Source organism: Octopus sinensis, linkage group LG6 (assembly GCF_006345805.1).
Source record: "Octopus sinensis linkage group LG6, ASM634580v1, whole genome shotgun sequence".
Classification (NCBI taxonomy): Eukaryota; Metazoa; Mollusca; class Cephalopoda; order Octopoda; family Octopodidae; genus Octopus; species Octopus sinensis.
In genome coordinates this window covers 3402660-3420230 of record NC_043002.1, presented here as the reverse complement: position 1 = coordinate 3420230, position 17571 = coordinate 3402660, and the positions used below count along the sequence as shown (strand labels likewise).

Genomic DNA, 17571 nt, shown 5'->3' with positions numbered 1-17571 from the left:
TTGAAAATAATTTTTGAAATTTCAATAATTTTTACATCAGATTGTTTCCAGTGCTTCTTATGTAAGTCTGGTACTTGCTCTGTTGGTTTCTTTGTTGAACTGCTAAGTTACAGGGACATAGACAAACCAACATCTGTTGTTAGCAATGAGAAACACAAACGCACCCCCCCTGCCCTGATTTTTTGTTTATTTTGGTGATAATCATTAAGAACCACAGCAAACTATGGATTTGAACAGAGTAAAAGGGATCAGGGGGGACCCTAGCTTGGAATAAATATAATCACTCTGTCATCAGAGTTACTTTAAAGAAACCAACAGATTAAAAGATTAACAAACAGCATTTGGTGGATTAAGCTTTCACATAAAGAATAAGCGGAAAGCTTATTGGAAAGAAATTAGTCAAAGAAATCTCAAGATGCAATTTCAGAGAATTAAAACAAGTCATGAAAATATATTAGCTAATTAAAGTCGGAACCAAAAGCCAAGAATTATTCACACGATTCTGGAATAGTCATACCATTATTATTACTCTGAAGATATTGACAATGGAAGTCAGTCAAAATTATTTCTATTTACAGTGTCACAACAACAACAATAGTAGTAGTAGTAGTAGTAATAATAATAATAATAATAATAATAATGGTTCCAAATTTTGGTAGCAGACCAGCAATCATAAGGGAGGAGGAACGTTGATTACATTGAGTCCAGAGATCAAATGGGATACTTTTTACTGACCCTGAAAGGTAAAGTGAAACCTGGTGGAATTTGAGCTCAGAATATAAAGACAGACGGAATGTTTCTCAGCATTTTGTATGGCATGGCAAGGATTCTGCCAGCTCGCTGTCTTTGTATTGGGATGGAGTTGGCCTGGATTATGCTGTTGCACAATCAATAGGCATACTTCACTTGTGACAATGGGGTTTGATTAGGATTAGAGGTTTTAATGTCCGACTCTCAGCTGGTCAGTAATCGTTTTAAGGCTACAATAGGAAGGTAAGGAAATTTCTGAGAAATATGTTGATAACCATCATGGGACACTTTTGAAATGCTGGCCAAATTTTGATGCTTGATAATCTCTACAGGAATTCAGTTTGACTGCTATAATTTGGCATCAAAGTTTGACATTCATTGTTAATTTTATCCAAGTCATTTTCCATTTCCTTCATTCAGGATTCCCTATAACTATATTTGATATAATGGCACACAAAATCACTCATATGTTTCTAATAAATCCTTATGTCACTACAAATCTGTTTAATTCTATGAGAGCAAAAAATTTGAACTTTGGACTTAATAATTCTTTCAACAAAAGCAGAAATTTTGAGGGAGAAGTTCAATTCTTTGACTGCTGTTTATTTTATTGACCCCTAAAGGGATGAAAAGCAAAGTCAACCTCAGTGGCGTTTGAACACAGAATGTACTGCTGGAAGAAACTCCACCAAGCATTTTGTCCAATTTTGCCCAACAGTTCTGCCAGTTTGTCACCTTAATAATAATAACAATAAATGCTCAGTTGCAGTACCAGGCAGTGGCTCTCATGGCTTCTGATCTTAACTGATTGCAAGTGTTATCATGTACATTGTTTTGTCTTGGTATAAAAGATGGGCTACAGCAAATATTCTGCTCAATACCACGGATTTGATTGTCAGTTGTTTGACTTTAACCAGTTGAGCTTGTCCCTTAGTGGCTGACGATATGTGCATCTCTGATCATGAACAGAAGTAGTGGGAGAGTATCATAGCCATGTGTTGAGAAGAATTCTTTGGGGTTTAGATAATTCACCTCTGGAAACATGGGTGGTTCGTTCAACATCCTTAAACAATCTTTATTCAGGGACATTTTGAGCGGGATGGGCTACTCAACCTGAAGAAAATTCTAACTGGGCCCCACCTGCAAGGTCATGTGTTGTTTATCTTGATATGAGATCACCATGTCGTGCACATATGGTTGTGATGCATGTGCCTAGTATACCCTTATCAGATGGGTAGACATGATGGGTATACTGGGCTTTGTACCCCAGTGTCACTTTGATGGCATGCACTGCTCTCTCACTCAATAATGATAATAAACCCTACTTTGATATATTCATTTAATGGTTTCAGTCATTGGACTGTGACCATTCTGGGGCTTCACCTTTCAGGGTTTAACATTGACTCAGTATTTATTTTGTCAACATAGGAGGATGAAACACAAAGTTGTCAAGGGCAGGATTTGAACTCAGAATGGAAACAGTTGTAATGAAATGTCACAAAGGTGCTCTACACATTCTACCACAGACACACAGGTTACTGCAAACATGGTCACTTTGGTTAATAGGAACACAACTATATATGAATCTCAACTACAAAACTGAATTAAACAATACTGCTATTTATGGCATTTAAAAGCATTGAAGAACAACCATTTTTCTTTCACAATGTATTTTCTAAGTGAGTAAAAGCTTGGAAAAATGAGATTATTAAATGTAAAAGTTGGACAACACACACAAAACAAAAACAAAAAAGAAAACCACTAAATTAAGAAATTGAGAAAATTTTGTGTTAAAAACAAGAAGAAAAAACTTGAATATTTTATCTAACTTCAACCTTTGTAGTCAACTGAAAGACACAGTTTTGCAACAAGAAAATATCGTTATGGGAGAGATTCTACGTTTTATATTGGAACTGTATGTTCTTTGTTTATTTCTTGAATATTTAACCAATTCTGTACATTCTATCAAACTATAAAGACTATCACTTTAAAAAGAATCTTCCAAAATTCCAGAATATACGTGGCATATACATCTGGACATATATTCTTAAGCACAAATATACATACATATCCTCTGATGATATGTGTATTACAGGCATACATTTGTAGCTACATATGTACATATGTGTATACCCACACCATCTGATATAAGAATCATGTACATTCATATATACACACACTCATATCATCTTATACAAGTTCACCCACATCGCCTGATATAGGTATTACACATATATGTGTGTGCATATGTATATATTTATATGTTACCATCCGAATGTGGCCGATGCCAGTGCCACTGTGACTGGATTCCATGCTGGTGGCACATAAAAAGCACCATCCGATCATGTTCGATGCCAGCTCCTCTGGCCTCTGTGCCAGTGGCACATAAAAAGCACCCACTACACTCTTGGAGTGGTTGGCGTTAGGAAGGGCATCCAGCTGTAGAAACATTGCTAGATCAGATTGGGGACTGGTGCAGCCTCCTGGCTTCCCAGACTGCAGTCAAACCGTCCAACCCATGCCAGCAAGGAAAATGGATGTTAAACAATGATGTAATACATACATACATAGTAGAATAATAAAAAGAAAGTTCTTGGTACAGTATTATATATTTGAAAAAATGGGTAGAGATGGCTTTGGGCGGGGGTGGTAATTTTCATTTCAATAATAATGTTTACAGTGAGTTACTCTGATACGAGTTTCAAGCTTCAAGGAACCATTTCCAAACTGAGAAATGTGTGTTTTTACTGGTTGCTTAAATAGCAAAAAAGATTTTTCTTACAAGTATACACACAAAAAAGAGGAAACTATGTAAAAAGACTACAAAAGCATGTGTGTATAAGAAGAAGAACACACATGCTTTTGTAGTCTTTTTTATATAATTTCCTCTTGTGTATATATATATATTTCTCTTGTGTGTGTGTGTATATATATATTTTTTTTTCTTCTTCTTGTGTATATATATATATATATATATATATATATATATATATATTTCTTCTTGTGTGTGTGTGTGTGTGTATTTTTTTTTCTTCTTGTGTATATATATTTTTTCCTCTTGTGTATATATTTTTTTTGTGTGTATACTTGTAAGAAAAATCTTTTTTGCTATTTAAGCAACCAGTAAAAACACACATTTCTCAGTTTGGAAATGGTTCCTTGAAGCTTGAAACTCGTATCAGAGTAACTCACTGTAAACATTATTATTGAAATGAAAATTACCCCCCCCCCCCAAGCCATCTCTACCCATTTTTTCAAACACACACACACCTATATCACCTGATATAGGTATTATATATACATACATGTGTGTGTGTACGCCCACCCTCATATATCATCCGATATCAGTCTTATTATTCAGTGAATAAAAATAAAACATCTGTAGGTATTTCGTTGATACGATTACAATTAGTCATTGTTTCCAGAATATCTCAGATTAGTCTCACTCCCAACAAACGGACCGTCTAGAAAGAACAAACTCTGACTTAACACTCCACGTTTATGGAGTGTTAAGCAATGTTTAAGTAAGGAGATCAAACTCATTCAAATTGAGTGCAGAAACAATGAAAGGGAGAAACCATTTCAGGAAAGAAATTTAGTAAAACAAAACAATATCTTTAACAGTGTCCGACATATTTGGAATGGCAATCTAAGAAATGCTATGTCTTGAAAAGTTTAACCATTTCATTACAATATTTCTGCTGAAGTACACTGCTATTTTATTTTTAACTTTAGACTGTGGCCATGCTGGAGCACAGCCTTTAAGAATCTCAACCCCAGTACATATTCTTTTAAGCCTGGTATTTATTCTGTCAGTTACTTTTGCAGAATCACTAAGCTACAGGGACATAAACAAACCAACACCAGTTAAGTGGTGACAGGAAACAAACAGATATAAAGACATACACATACATATATACACACACAAGCTTCTTTCAGTTTCCATTTACCAAATCCACTCACAAGGCTTTAGTTGGCCCAAAGCTATAGTAGAAGATACTTGCTCAAGGTGCCACACAGTGGAACTGAACCCAGAACTATGTGGGTGGGAAGCAAGCTTCTTACCACAGAGCCATGCCTGCACCTAATTCCAATAAATTATGAAAATAATGAAGGATTTACTAAAATAACTTTGGAAAATTACTATTTTTAAATCTCACAACAAAAGATATTCAGCAACAGTACTTTGGAGTAAAGATTGTTTGCCAACAAAACGTGGCAGTCCTGGTTTAGGATGAATGTTGCTGTAATTTAGTCCCTGGAGACATCGTCTCCAGTTGGCTATACGACACAATATGTGTCCTTATATTTTGCTAAATTCCCTTGTTCGAAAATATAAGGAGACAGATTGTGTCGTATAGCCAGCTGGAGACGATGTCTCCTGGGGCTAAATTACAGCAACATTCGTCCTAAACCAGGACTGCCATGTTATGTTGGCAAACAACCTTTACCCCTAAAATAACTTTGTCAGTATGGAGTTGGTGCTTAGAACATAACATGAAAATTCTATGGGAAGTTTTAACTTTAATCATTTTAAAACAGGAATCTGTTATAGAACCAAGGGTGATCTCAGGTGGATTGGTATTAAAAAGGTTAACTTTTAATATTGATAGCAATTGCAGTTCAGCTGAGTTCTTAATGTGGATTCCATCATTATATTCTTGGGAAAGCTATTTTTTATACTACTGCTCAGGTTTACACAGGGGCATCAATTAAGAGACACAATTCATAATATTTGCCAGAAGATTTTTTATGATTTCCCACCATTTCATTAGTCCATAGTTTTTTGTGGATAAAGCTTTTGATAGACTGGGCATCCTATGTAGAAAAGGATATGTCTTTCAGTGACTAAAATCAAAGAAAGCTCTAGACAGAATCACATCTTCCAATTTGAGACAGTGAGATAAACAGAGAAAACATAAGTGTGAGAATACGCTGCATGCAATAAGCAGTTTCTGAGAGTGAAAGTACGCACCAATGACATCAGGGAGTGGACGTTCATCTTCTTATTTTCGTTAAGGAAAAGGAAAGTAAAAAAAATCCAGAGATAGTTTTTGGCATATTTCCTTTTGTTAATAAAAAGTTCAAAGATGTTTATTTAGCTAAAAAATTTTCAGTATTCAATTTAATTATTATTTTAAATAATTATTTTTTTAAACCAATTAAATATTATCGAAGTGTTAAATTATAATAAATGATCATTGAATGAAATGTGTCTAACTCTGAGAAAAAAAATCTAATTTGGAAAAAATTTATCACTGAAATTAGAAAAAGTCCGGAGTCTTAAAATACATACCAATAATATCAGGGAGAGGGCACTCCTCTGCTATACAAAGGGAAAACAAAAAAAAAGGTTATAAAAAAATTTAGATTTTTTTTTAAAAACTGGTGTGTGTGTGTGTGTGTGTGTGTGTGTGTGCGTGCGTGCATGCGTGCGTGTGTGTGTGTGTGATTAAACTGTTTGGCATTCTGTCAAAATAATTAATGCTCATTTATTCAGATTGTTTTTAATTAATCCTGCATTATCTCAAAGCTCCAAGGTTATGACGATAGGATTGTTTATGTTTAGAATGACACTGTAGGGTAGGAGTGAGAGGCAGAATCTGGCTGGTTTGAACATCAAACAAAATATCTGAGGTGGATATGGCCGGTTTAAATACTAAAGGGTGAAAGGAAAAAAAAAAGAAAGTCTTTAACCCCATAATATTGTTTGCCTAAACACTATTGTTATGAAGACCCATTGCCATTAGCTGCTAATTCACAATATCAAAGTGGTTGATCCCTATTTATCAAACTGAGAAAACAAAAAACAATTTAAGCCAACAATAAACTTACAATTTTTAGAAGAAAAGGAACCCCCATCCACCCACCCGCACCCCTTCCTCACAAGTTTCGAGGACAACCAGTTTAAGCCAACTTTATCCTGAACCTATTTTCTTATAAAATATAAATTAAGGTTATACAGTTCTATATTTAAGAGATGAGGAATTATTTACATTTGACGGATATTTGTCCTCATTTTGTTTGTTGCTGACACAAAGTTTCGGCTGATACACCCTCCAGCCTCTTGGGGAAATTTCGAACCTGGGTTCCCATTCCTAAGGTATTTTTTGATATTATTATTATTCAGGTCACTACCTGGAATCAAACTCGGAATCTTGGGGTTAGTAGCCCGTGCTCTTAACCACTACACCATATGCCTGTGGGCAATTATGGAGTGAATTTTAGAGCTTATAAATCTAATATTCTTCTATCTTTCCTTAATACTGGTTCCCATATGCTATTCAAACCTGCACTCAGTCTGCTTAGGAGGTTGTTGTGTCCTAGCATATGTGCTGCTTCTTTTAGTTTTCATATTTTCCAGTGGTCCATTATCAGCCGAAACGTGTTAACAACAAACAAGATGAGGACAAATATCCGTCAAATGTAAATAATGTAAATATAAATTAAGGTTGTTTTTCTTTTTTTTTAGGTCCAAAATGCAGTTTACTTTAATAGAAATACCAGGAATTGTCTGGACATGGTTTGCTGTGTTCTTTCACAGCAGCGCTAAGAAATATTTCTATACCAAATTAGTTGCAGTTATTTAGAAGTCTTTAAAAAATCACAACACTCTCACCATGGTGGTATTGTTATTGTACAATAAACAATAACTTTGGTGAAAGGTGTTCATTCATCTAAATGCCTTGATTGGATGAATGAATGATGACAGCTTTCAGATGCCCTTTGCCAACACAATCATTTTCATTGAGATAAGTTGGGGCAGAGTGTGTATCATGAATAGTTGCTACTAGAAGTAATGACTTCACAGCCAGGGTTGCTATGTGAACGTGTGTGTGTGAGTGCATTAACAACAGTTAATGATAACCTCTTGTTTTTTTTTGTTTTTTTGAGGACTTCACATTGAACTTGACCTTTTGTTGATTTCATCAGAGACAAAAGTAACTTGGCTGGGTGTAAGGGGAGGCAACCGGCATGGAATCTAATGCCACAGGGTATTTTTGTTCAACACACCAATTCTGCCATTTCATTCATGACATACTCACACACGCACACACACAATTATATGGGATGCAGGTTTTCTTTTAGAAAACACAACGAATTATCAAGGTTTTAAAAGAATATTTTGTGGGAACATTATCCTCAGTAACATTTGAATATTTTTATTGGTAACATTAGCATTTTTAAATACATTATCAATGTTTCTAGACCCTCAGTGTGAAAGGATATTGGTAAGTGTTGCAGGTAAGACTAATGTTATTCGTGGAGATATTAAAGCTGCAATCTGACTTTTAACCCTTACTTTTATATGGCATTAGTCAGCTGTTTTGGTTTGTGTTTACCTATTTCAGTGTTGTGTTGTGTTAAGGGCACTGCTTCCATCATTAATCATTTATAAGCATCACAATTCCTTCATATGCGTGTGTGTGTGTGTGTGTGTGTGTGTGTGGAGATTTTGTAGTGCACAACTGTGTTGTCAACTGATAATTTCTTGTCTAGTTTTAGGATTTTTACATTTCTAATTTTATAAAAGAGAAAAACTTTGAAAAAGCAAATAAAAAAACTAGTTTAACGAATTAGAGGTACATACCAGAAGTGATTTGAACTGCTTCAATTTTCTCTTCTACCGAGAGAGGTAAAATTTATGAAATTAACAAAATTATTATGAATAAATAGATTACATAAATACAATTTTTCCTTTTCATTTTGGAATATATATAAAACAATCCATTAAGAAGCAGGAAGCCATGATTAAATATCCTGTTTATATTTTTTTCTTAACCCTTTCATTACTGTATTTATTTTGAGCTGTTCTGTGTTTCTTTCAATTACTTTAAATATAACAAAAGAATTTAGTTATCATTCAGTTAGTGTTAGGAACATAAATTGTGACTAAGGAAGATTTTAACTGAAAACTTATGGAAACAAGACATTTGTATTCAGAGCCAGAACCGGTTTCAACTAGGTTGGTAACGAAAGGGTTAAACCCATTTTCTGCAGAGACAGTTTTAAAGGATTTCAATGATATTCACAGATATACTTCTACAAGTAAATATTATTTTCAGTTATCTCTACTAGACATTTCTTTTCTTTCCACTCTTCAAGAGATGAATTGTCATCCTTCTAAAGTTTAGTTCTGGTCATGGTTCTAATCAGAGAATATGTGGCAGGTCACCTTCTTTGAATGCCTGACACACAACGCCCCCAAGAGACTGTTTTACAGCAAACTAGCGGAAGGCATGCGAACGCAAAGTGCTTCGAGGATACACTCAGGGCCTCACTGAAGAGCTTTTAAGATCAACCCCCAACACCTGCAAAATGCAAACATAAAACTACCCAGCAGAGGTGTGACCCCCTATGAACAGAACAGGATTGCTGAGGCCCAAAGAAAACACTAATTGCACAAGTCCAAAGCCAATTCTTTGCCTTGGGCCCAAACAGACCACTGGTCCTCTTTCAAAATATTCAACCTGTCTCAGCTGCTAAGCTTTTGGTTTGTTGATGTATGTTGCAATGGGTTTGAGAGTAGGGAGAGGAGCATGCAGATAGCATCAAAGAGTGATTGATTCTGGGAATATTTTTATCTTTCTCTGGCAACAAATGCATATTTGCAGTTACAAAAAGATTATCTTATTACTTCATTAAATACAGTGAAATCTCTGCTTAGCTGAGGACATCCAATGTGACAGAAACTTCTCCATGGTTATCTCCCATTTTTACCAAAAGACTCAAAATAATATTAGTCAGTGTCTAATAATTCCTAGTTAGATTTTTATGTTTCTTAAATTAGTTAACCCTAAGTTTATACCAGCTGATTAGTCGCAATAGTTGCTCATGGGTTGTAGACAGTAAGTCCAGCACCAATAATTTGTGAACTTCATATCCTGCAAGTTCAGAAGAGCTTGTACAACAATGAAATCTCTCACAACAGATTCTTAACAGAAGAAATGAAATCATTAGGCTTCATCTACGTACAGAATACTTCAAATGAGAACACTCCCTAACGAGGAGGTCGGTTCAGACGAGATCTTAATAAATAGCTTGAAAATATAATGGCAGAGGCCATGATATTGTATTAACTTCTCCAATCAACACAACTTAGTGGCAAAAACTGTTTAATAACATCAAATGATACGAAAACATTTGATATCCAATCTACTCTAATAATCACAAAGACAGAATAAGAGTCACTTGTAATATGGAGACTTTCCACCAACGACACAATCTCACATCTTCCTTAGCAAAAGACAGGAGAGAAATTTAGAAAAATCCCATTCGACATGGCTCGACCAAATACACATACGCAACTGTGACACCAGAGCATAATATGGTCCCTTAACCCATTGGACCTTGTCCAACTGTCTAACCTATATCATCATGGAAGGCAGACATAAAATGATGAGGAGATAAAATTTAACCATCAAAGACTCCACCAAAATCAATATCCTACCATCGTTGGCTATTTATACCAACTCAAGACAATAAAAACTAGCTAAGATCACAACCACATTAAAGCTTAACGAACATTCCACTTCTACAATCAGTACTAATCTTTAAAACAATTATCAGTTATTTATTTTTAATATCCTACTTTTCACTACACAAATGGTATCTAGCTACTGTGCTGAATCCTTGCACTCTCCTACTATAAATTAGATGCAGTCAATACAAAATCTACCATCATAATAATCTAACCACAATTGATATCAATAAAGCTTTTCACTTCATTTCTTAAAAATACTGCAAAGAGTCTACAACTGGACAGAGAGGCTTCAGTAAGGAGTCTTTTAATAAGAAGAATTGCTTCCATCTTTCAGCCCAGAAATATAGTCTATCATATAGATGAGATTTTACTCTTAAAGAATTTCAAGAATTTAAAGTCTGATAAGTAGCCTGCCAATTCCAGTGCTGAGGAAGTGGTGCATTGCTAAATGGAGGGAGTTTGTGAAATTACAGGGTACCAGAAACTGGGTACCAGAGCAAGATGAACTTTCCTGAAAAGAAATTAGCCAGATCCCTACCAAAAACAACAAAAGCAACAGCATTGAAACCATTCGGCATTTTCAGTGAGATCTTTAGATTTTGATTCTAACCATTCACCATTGTCAAATGTAATGCTTATTTATCCACATGGTTTAAAGTGAATTCTGCATTATCTTTCAAAGATGTGATTGCCTATCTTTAGAATGACATTGCAGGGTAGGTGTGAGAGGCTGGATCCGGCCAGTTTAAATGCTAAAGGGTTAAAGAGTCCAACGTGTGCTATCATTTTTCTTCCCCTTTGAGCTTTCTTACACATCTTAGGCATCAACTCACATAATACATTACTTAGTCGCAAATCATTCATGCAACTAAACTCAGCCACCTCCATTGTTAAGACTAGACCCAATCATTTTTATTTCTTGCTCATTTCCAGTTGCAAAGCTGCCGTACAATAGAAACCGCTTCCTTATGCAACTATTTTGACTCCTTATTACAGTAACGAGCTTGTTAACAACTAAATAATCATCAAAGTAATTAGCTTTCCTCTCTGTTTGCAGTAAATTATTGTATAAATTTAGAAATCTTTGGCAACGTCTTTCTTTCACTTTAAAAATTCCTGATCGGGAATGGTGCCTGCCAAACAAGGTTCACCAAACTTCATTCATCTAAGATTCTTAACAGCCTCCAGGAATAACAAACGTTGCAGCAGAGAGAAGATTCTAAATCAAAATACAAATTTCATTATGATATGAAAAACTCTAGACATTTTGCTTATTGTGCGAACAATATATTTATGTCTGTCCGTCCGTCTCAGGCTGAAAGTCTTTATCAATGAAGACGTTAGAAAGACCACGTAACACTAAAGATAAACATCCAGCAGAGGAGATAAAAATACTGGAGCTGAACCCAATAAAATGGCTCCTTTCTATGTTAACGAATTTCCTGACAATTACCCAAGTTGTTTGGTTCTGTTTACAAATATTCTAGAGATGAAGACATGATGCTAAAAGAGTCTCGGTTCAGAAATTTCTTCACCAACCTAATAGGGATACAACTTTATAACTGTGGCTGTAAATAGAAACACAGACAGAAAGAGACAAAAATATAAAGAAAAAGAAACGACACCAGGAAGGAATAAACAGAATGCTTTAAAGTAAATTCTTAAATAGTAAATAAATATGAGGAAATATTTTAAATTCACAAGAGAGAGCAGAAAAGGTCCTTCTGAAAGGAAACCAAGGAAGACATGGGAAGAAGTGGTGAAGGCTGAGCTCAAAATAGTAAATCTTATGAAGGAGTTGATGAGGAATCCCAAGTGGGGATGAGGTGGGTTGGAAAAAGACCATCTAACCCAGGCAGGGTGAATAGACATTTTGGTGATGGTGGTGATGATGATTACAATTTAAATCCCTATTCAACCTGCTTGAAATAACAACCAAATTCCATTAACTCACATCTTACAGTCTTAAAACAGTAAAGCATACAAAAAGATGAGGTGGTCAGAGCTGAAATGTCATCAGAACTCGAGTTGTAACTAAACAACAACATCTATACAAGCATCATTCAACTGATAATCACATTTTCCTTTAATCCTAATCCGACACAAATTTCAAGATATCAGCAGCAGCAACCAACAAGACAAGGTCATTATTATCTAATAACATCTCCCCTGATTTATCTCCCCTACTTTTCTTTACCAGAATTATTAATACTATATTGATGTCATTTCTCCTCACTGAAGGCTTAATCTTAATTAAAATTTATTGTTCAATTACATTAGGCTAATGTTCACTTTGCTGCTTGTAATTAGTTAATTTTACAAATAAAAAGGTCCTTGGCAACAGAAATCTTGTGTAAACTTCTCTGTTGCATGCATGGAATAATATCTCTTCATGTTAGAAGCATATCTTGGGAAACAAATGTTGCTTAAATCAAAGATAATTACTCAAATTTATAAATCTTTGGATTCTACCAGAATAGTGCTGAAAATTCTTAGATTATATAAAGTGAATCCAGAACGAAAAAGGATAAAGGAAAAAGACGGGAACTTCATATTTTAGGAACAGATGAAGATTTAGCCTTAAGCTCAATTGCTTTTGGTTACCATAGGAACGCAGTTATAAAAAGAGAAAAATTGGCAGCTGTTTTAGGTTAGTTAATTTGTATAAAACTCACTCGTTAGCTGCTCTTATGCAACGTGGGAATGAGATAAAGTGAATTGACTTGACCTTAATTCATTATTCATTTTGTTTATCAAGGTGGGGAAATATCAGAAACATCAGACAGGGTTACAAATTGATATCAGAAATATTAGCTATGTATTAGACATGAACTTCTCTGGCACATAACACTTTCGATCATCCAGTGTTACGATGAAGAATTTTGCCTTCAAGTGAGACCAAAAAGTGTAAATAGGATCAAGAAGAAAAACAATGAAGTTTTCATTGGAACTGTGACGGATGTAAACCACAATAATTTCAGATTTTACTCAACAGAAATATTGGTCTCAAGCCTTGACACAAGGAGGTCATTTCAGGGGAAGGAGTAAGTCAATTACATCAACCCCAGTACGCAACTGGTACTTATTTTATCAACTCTGAAAGGATGAAAGGCAAAGTCAACCTCAGTAGAACCTGAACATGAAACATAAAGACGGTCAAAATGCCGCCAAGCATTTTGCCCAGCATGCTAACGATTCTGCCAGTTTGCCACTTTATTCAATGGAAATATTAAGAAATTTGGTTTCTTGCTATTTGTGATAAGTATAGTTTCTTAATCTGAAGTCTTGGAGAATTTTAATGACATGGTAAATAAATATGGATAATAATAAAAGGGGGTCTTTAATGAATACAGATTAATTAAAACACCATGCATAGCAGCAGTATACTACTACCTACCCTCAGTTACTGGTGGTGGTGGTGGTGGTAGTTTGCTTTCTGGTGATGGTGGTGGTGGTGGTGGTTACATGATCAAAGCAACCAAGACGTGGAGAGGAGATTATTAAAATGATGTTTAATAAAAAGAACAAAGAAAACAAAAAAACAAAGATATTCACTAAGAAAATAATCATCTGGTCAAATCAATAGTTTTCCATTAAGACAACAAGATACATTCTTTTATATAATAATATCGTAACTGTTATTATTATTATTATTATTTACTACAAAATATTTCAGGAAAAAAATAATATTTATTCACTTTGTGAAGCAAAGAAAAAATATAAGAGAGGTGTTTTAAATAAAACAGACACATAAATGTGTGTGTGTGTGAAAGAGAGAGAGAGGGTGTGTGTGTGTGTGAGAGAGAGTGGGTGTGTGTGTGTGTGTGTGTGTGTGAAAGAGAGAGGGGGTGTATGTGTGTGTGTGTGTGAAAGAGAGAGGGGGGTATGTGTGTGTGTGAAAGAGAGAGGGGGTGTATGTGTGTGTGTGAAAGAGAGAGAGAGGTGTGTATGTGTGTGTGTGTGTGAGAGAGAGAGAGGGTATGTGTATGTGTGTGTGTGAAAGAGAGAGAGAGTAGGGGTGTATAATTCTGTCATTTTCTAGCACATGAAAACTTTCAACTCTTTCTCTCTCACTCTTTTATTTTTGTACACACACACACACACACACACACACACACACACACAATAAAGTTAGAAACAACTGCAATGCCATTTCCATGCTGATATAGGAAATGTCTGAGGAAAATTATTTTGGAAGAAAAAAAGTTTTAAAAATGTAGTAATAAGAATATAACCATTTGTGTGTGTGTGTGTAGAGAGAGAGAGAGAGAGTGTGTGTGTGTGTGTGTGTGTGTGTGTGAAGAAGAGAGCAGAGATACAGAGATTGTGTGTGTGTGTTTGTAATTGAAATTCCATAAATATGTTTTAACTCCCTAACCAATTCCAGACAAGTTAGAAAGAAAACAGATTTGAAACATTTCGTTTGCTACATCAACTGCAAGATTCATATGCAGAAATTTTGACAGTTCTACAGTTAAAAGTTGGAATGCCTGTCGACGCTAAAATGGTCTTTATCAAATCTGAAACTTTTAAACAGCAAAAATAAGAAAAAAAATTAATTAAAATTGATGAAATAATTCTTTAGATAAATAATCTAAATAAAGTAGGAAATAAAAGACATGCTAAACAGTTGTGTTTACCTACCGTAAACAATAGTTTGTGGAATTTCATGGTCTAATTCAATTTAAAGAAAGAAAAAAAGGATTAGTGAGGTTTCAATATATTTACTCAAGATTCATTTGTACCATTTCTTTCTAATTCTATTTAAACAACCACAAATTTCCTAAATACAAAACATCTTTAAGAACAAACAATAAAAATTATAAAAGATTTTACCATATTCTCAGATATTTTGTAACTTATTCGCAAAAAAAAAAAAAAAAAAAAACGAAACTAAACTGAAAATAGAATTTTTCTTATGAAAAAGCTGAGGAAGAAAATTTTGATTAGGGTTAAAAAAAAAAAATGACTAAAATATTTGTTTCTAACAAAAATAAATAAATAAATAAACAAAACAAATTATATAAGACACTCAAAAGAAAAGGGACAATATTTATGCCATTTTGGAAGCCCTTTAAGGCTGAAGTGGAAAGAACAGAACAATTTAAATAAAAATACAAATGAAAAAAAATAGCTGAAATAAAGTCTTTGGTAATTCCGTAACTTCCCCAATGGAATTGTCACATAATTCTTCACATAACTCAATTTCTTATGTAATTCCAACTTAATTATCAATCACCAACAAGCAAAAGATTCAATTTCACAAAATATTTCTAAAACATTTCCATTCTATATTTCACTAAACAATTCTCTGAGTCAGTTTGAGAAGAACTAAACCAATGCTACCCAACAGCAACAACAGACCAATAAGTCTTTTTTGTAATTTTTATTCCATACATAATTGTCAACACTTCCTCTCAACAAACCTTTTCAGAAATTCGTTAACACCTGGTAAGAACACTATTTCACGCAAATGCCTATCTTTAATAACACTTACATTTTCATATTTGCAATTATAATTAATAAAGTCAAACCCATTTGTTAAGACATAAAACTAAACCTGCCCTTAACTTTCATTCAAGCTCTGGTTGGTTTACACCAACACTTTTTGCAGTTCCTTAGGATCCATTTATTCCAACTGACCACACAACACTTGCACAAACTCTTTCTCATTGGCACTGAATGCCAAAGAAACCCCAAATCCTAAACTTAATACAAATACAAAAAAAAAAAATTACAAGTTTTCACATTAAATTTATCTTTTGAAATATAAATGCACTAAATTATCAAGAAAGAAACTAAAATTACAAATATTGAAAAACATTGTCAACATTTGATTGACAGGTTTATCGACATTTGCAGCAAATATTAACAAAACAAAAAAAAAAGTGATGCCACTGATTTTTTAAAGTTTTTATTAAACTTCATTATTTAGAAAACACATGCCAAATGATAAAAATGAAGCAGTTGTTTAATTCTGTTATTGAAAGTGTGGAGAGAGGAAGTGCATTAAATAATAGATTTGCACGAAATGTGGTTGCTTCTAATTAATGTGAATTAAGGGAGATTTAATTATTAAATAATAACTGATTGTGTCTAATTGAAAGTAAATCTGAGAGAGAGTATAATATCTAAATTATTGTAAGGAGACAAAAGGGTCGGTAGTGCCATGTGTGTAATTAGAATACAGTGGACAAAATGGGGAAACAAACGGCTATAAAATCTGTTTGGAGGCAGAAAAAACTAGATCCCCGCTTCCTCCCTTTGTCTGGAAGATGGGCAGACATCTGCCAGCATCTGTCCAATGTACTCAGTTACACACACACACACAACACTGGCCTAAAATTAGTACTGCTACAAGAAACTATGACACAGACACTCACTCACTCTCTCTCTCTCCAGAATAAATATTAGCATAACAATAATTAATTGAAAGAACTTTCAGTGTGAGAACATAAAATATTGATAAGCAGCTAAAAGTGATCAGAACAATGGTTTTAAAAAGTAACTCAATAAAAACAATGGCTGCTATTAAAAAAAAACAAAGGAAAACAAAAAAAATCTATTTCAAGGTAAAAATATTAGCAATATTTTACATTTGCAAATAACAAGAAAAAAAAATATATTATTTAAACTACTTTTGTGCATTACTACAGGAACACTTCTCCCCCACCCACCCTCTTTTGCCAATCTAATTAAATTTCATAACAATAATTATAATAAAATTTCAACAGGAGAACTACGAAAAATTAACATTAATATATTTTTTTAATGTTATGATCTCCAAGACAAAGGAATGTTTTTGTTTACCAAAATTTGGTTGAAAATAATATTAGAATTTACAAGAAGCAAAAACCCTTAAAACAAAATGCATTCCCCCCATGACCACCACCACTTTATATCTAAACCCTTTCATCAGGCTTTAATCCCATCATAGACTTGAAAAATATACCTTAAAACTATTTTCTACATATATATGGGTACACATAGGCACGCATGTGAGTTTGGGACGTGTGTACATACTTTACATAAAATAACAAAGCAGATATTGTTTGTGATTGCATATTCTTTTATCTGTTTCAGCCGAAAGGTTGTGGCCATGCTGTTGCAAACATGTATGAGCTGGAAGCTGGTCCCGTGTTTTCACCAGTTGTTTAAGATGCCTGAGGAATCGAGACACCTTTTTGGGACTCGCACTCTTTGACTCAGTGCAACATCAAAGATTGACAACTGGAGGAAGAAAGGGATGGCTCTCATTTACAGCTAAGCAGACTGGGGTAATGCGAAATGAAGTGCCTTGATCAAGGATACAACATAATGCCTGCTACAGAAAATGA

The 17571-nt window shown here is 34.2% G+C and overlaps 1 protein-coding gene across 50 annotated transcripts in view; it reads right to left on the bottom strand.

Moving 5' to 3' along the window:
- The window catches only part of LOC115212809, a 178149-nt gene that overhangs the window by 56093 nt on the left and 104485 nt on the right, over positions 1 to 17571 (bottom strand). For 29 of the 50 annotated variants that reach the window (XM_029781522.2, XM_036503558.1, XM_036503556.1 and 26 more), the window contains 5 exons: positions 14879 to 14908; positions 13632 to 13670; positions 8342 to 8374; positions 6047 to 6076; positions 5726 to 5755 (listed from right to left, as the gene is read on the bottom strand). In XM_029781522.2, coding sequence (XP_029637382.1) covers positions 5726 to 5755; positions 6047 to 6076; positions 8342 to 8374; positions 13632 to 13670; positions 14879 to 14908 — 162 coding nt within the window. The remainder of the gene's footprint in view (positions 1 to 5725; positions 5756 to 6046; positions 6077 to 8341; positions 8375 to 13631; positions 13671 to 14878; positions 14909 to 17571) is intronic. The other 21 variants (XM_029781525.2, XM_036503569.1, XM_036503565.1 and 18 more) reach the window with 5 other exon arrangements.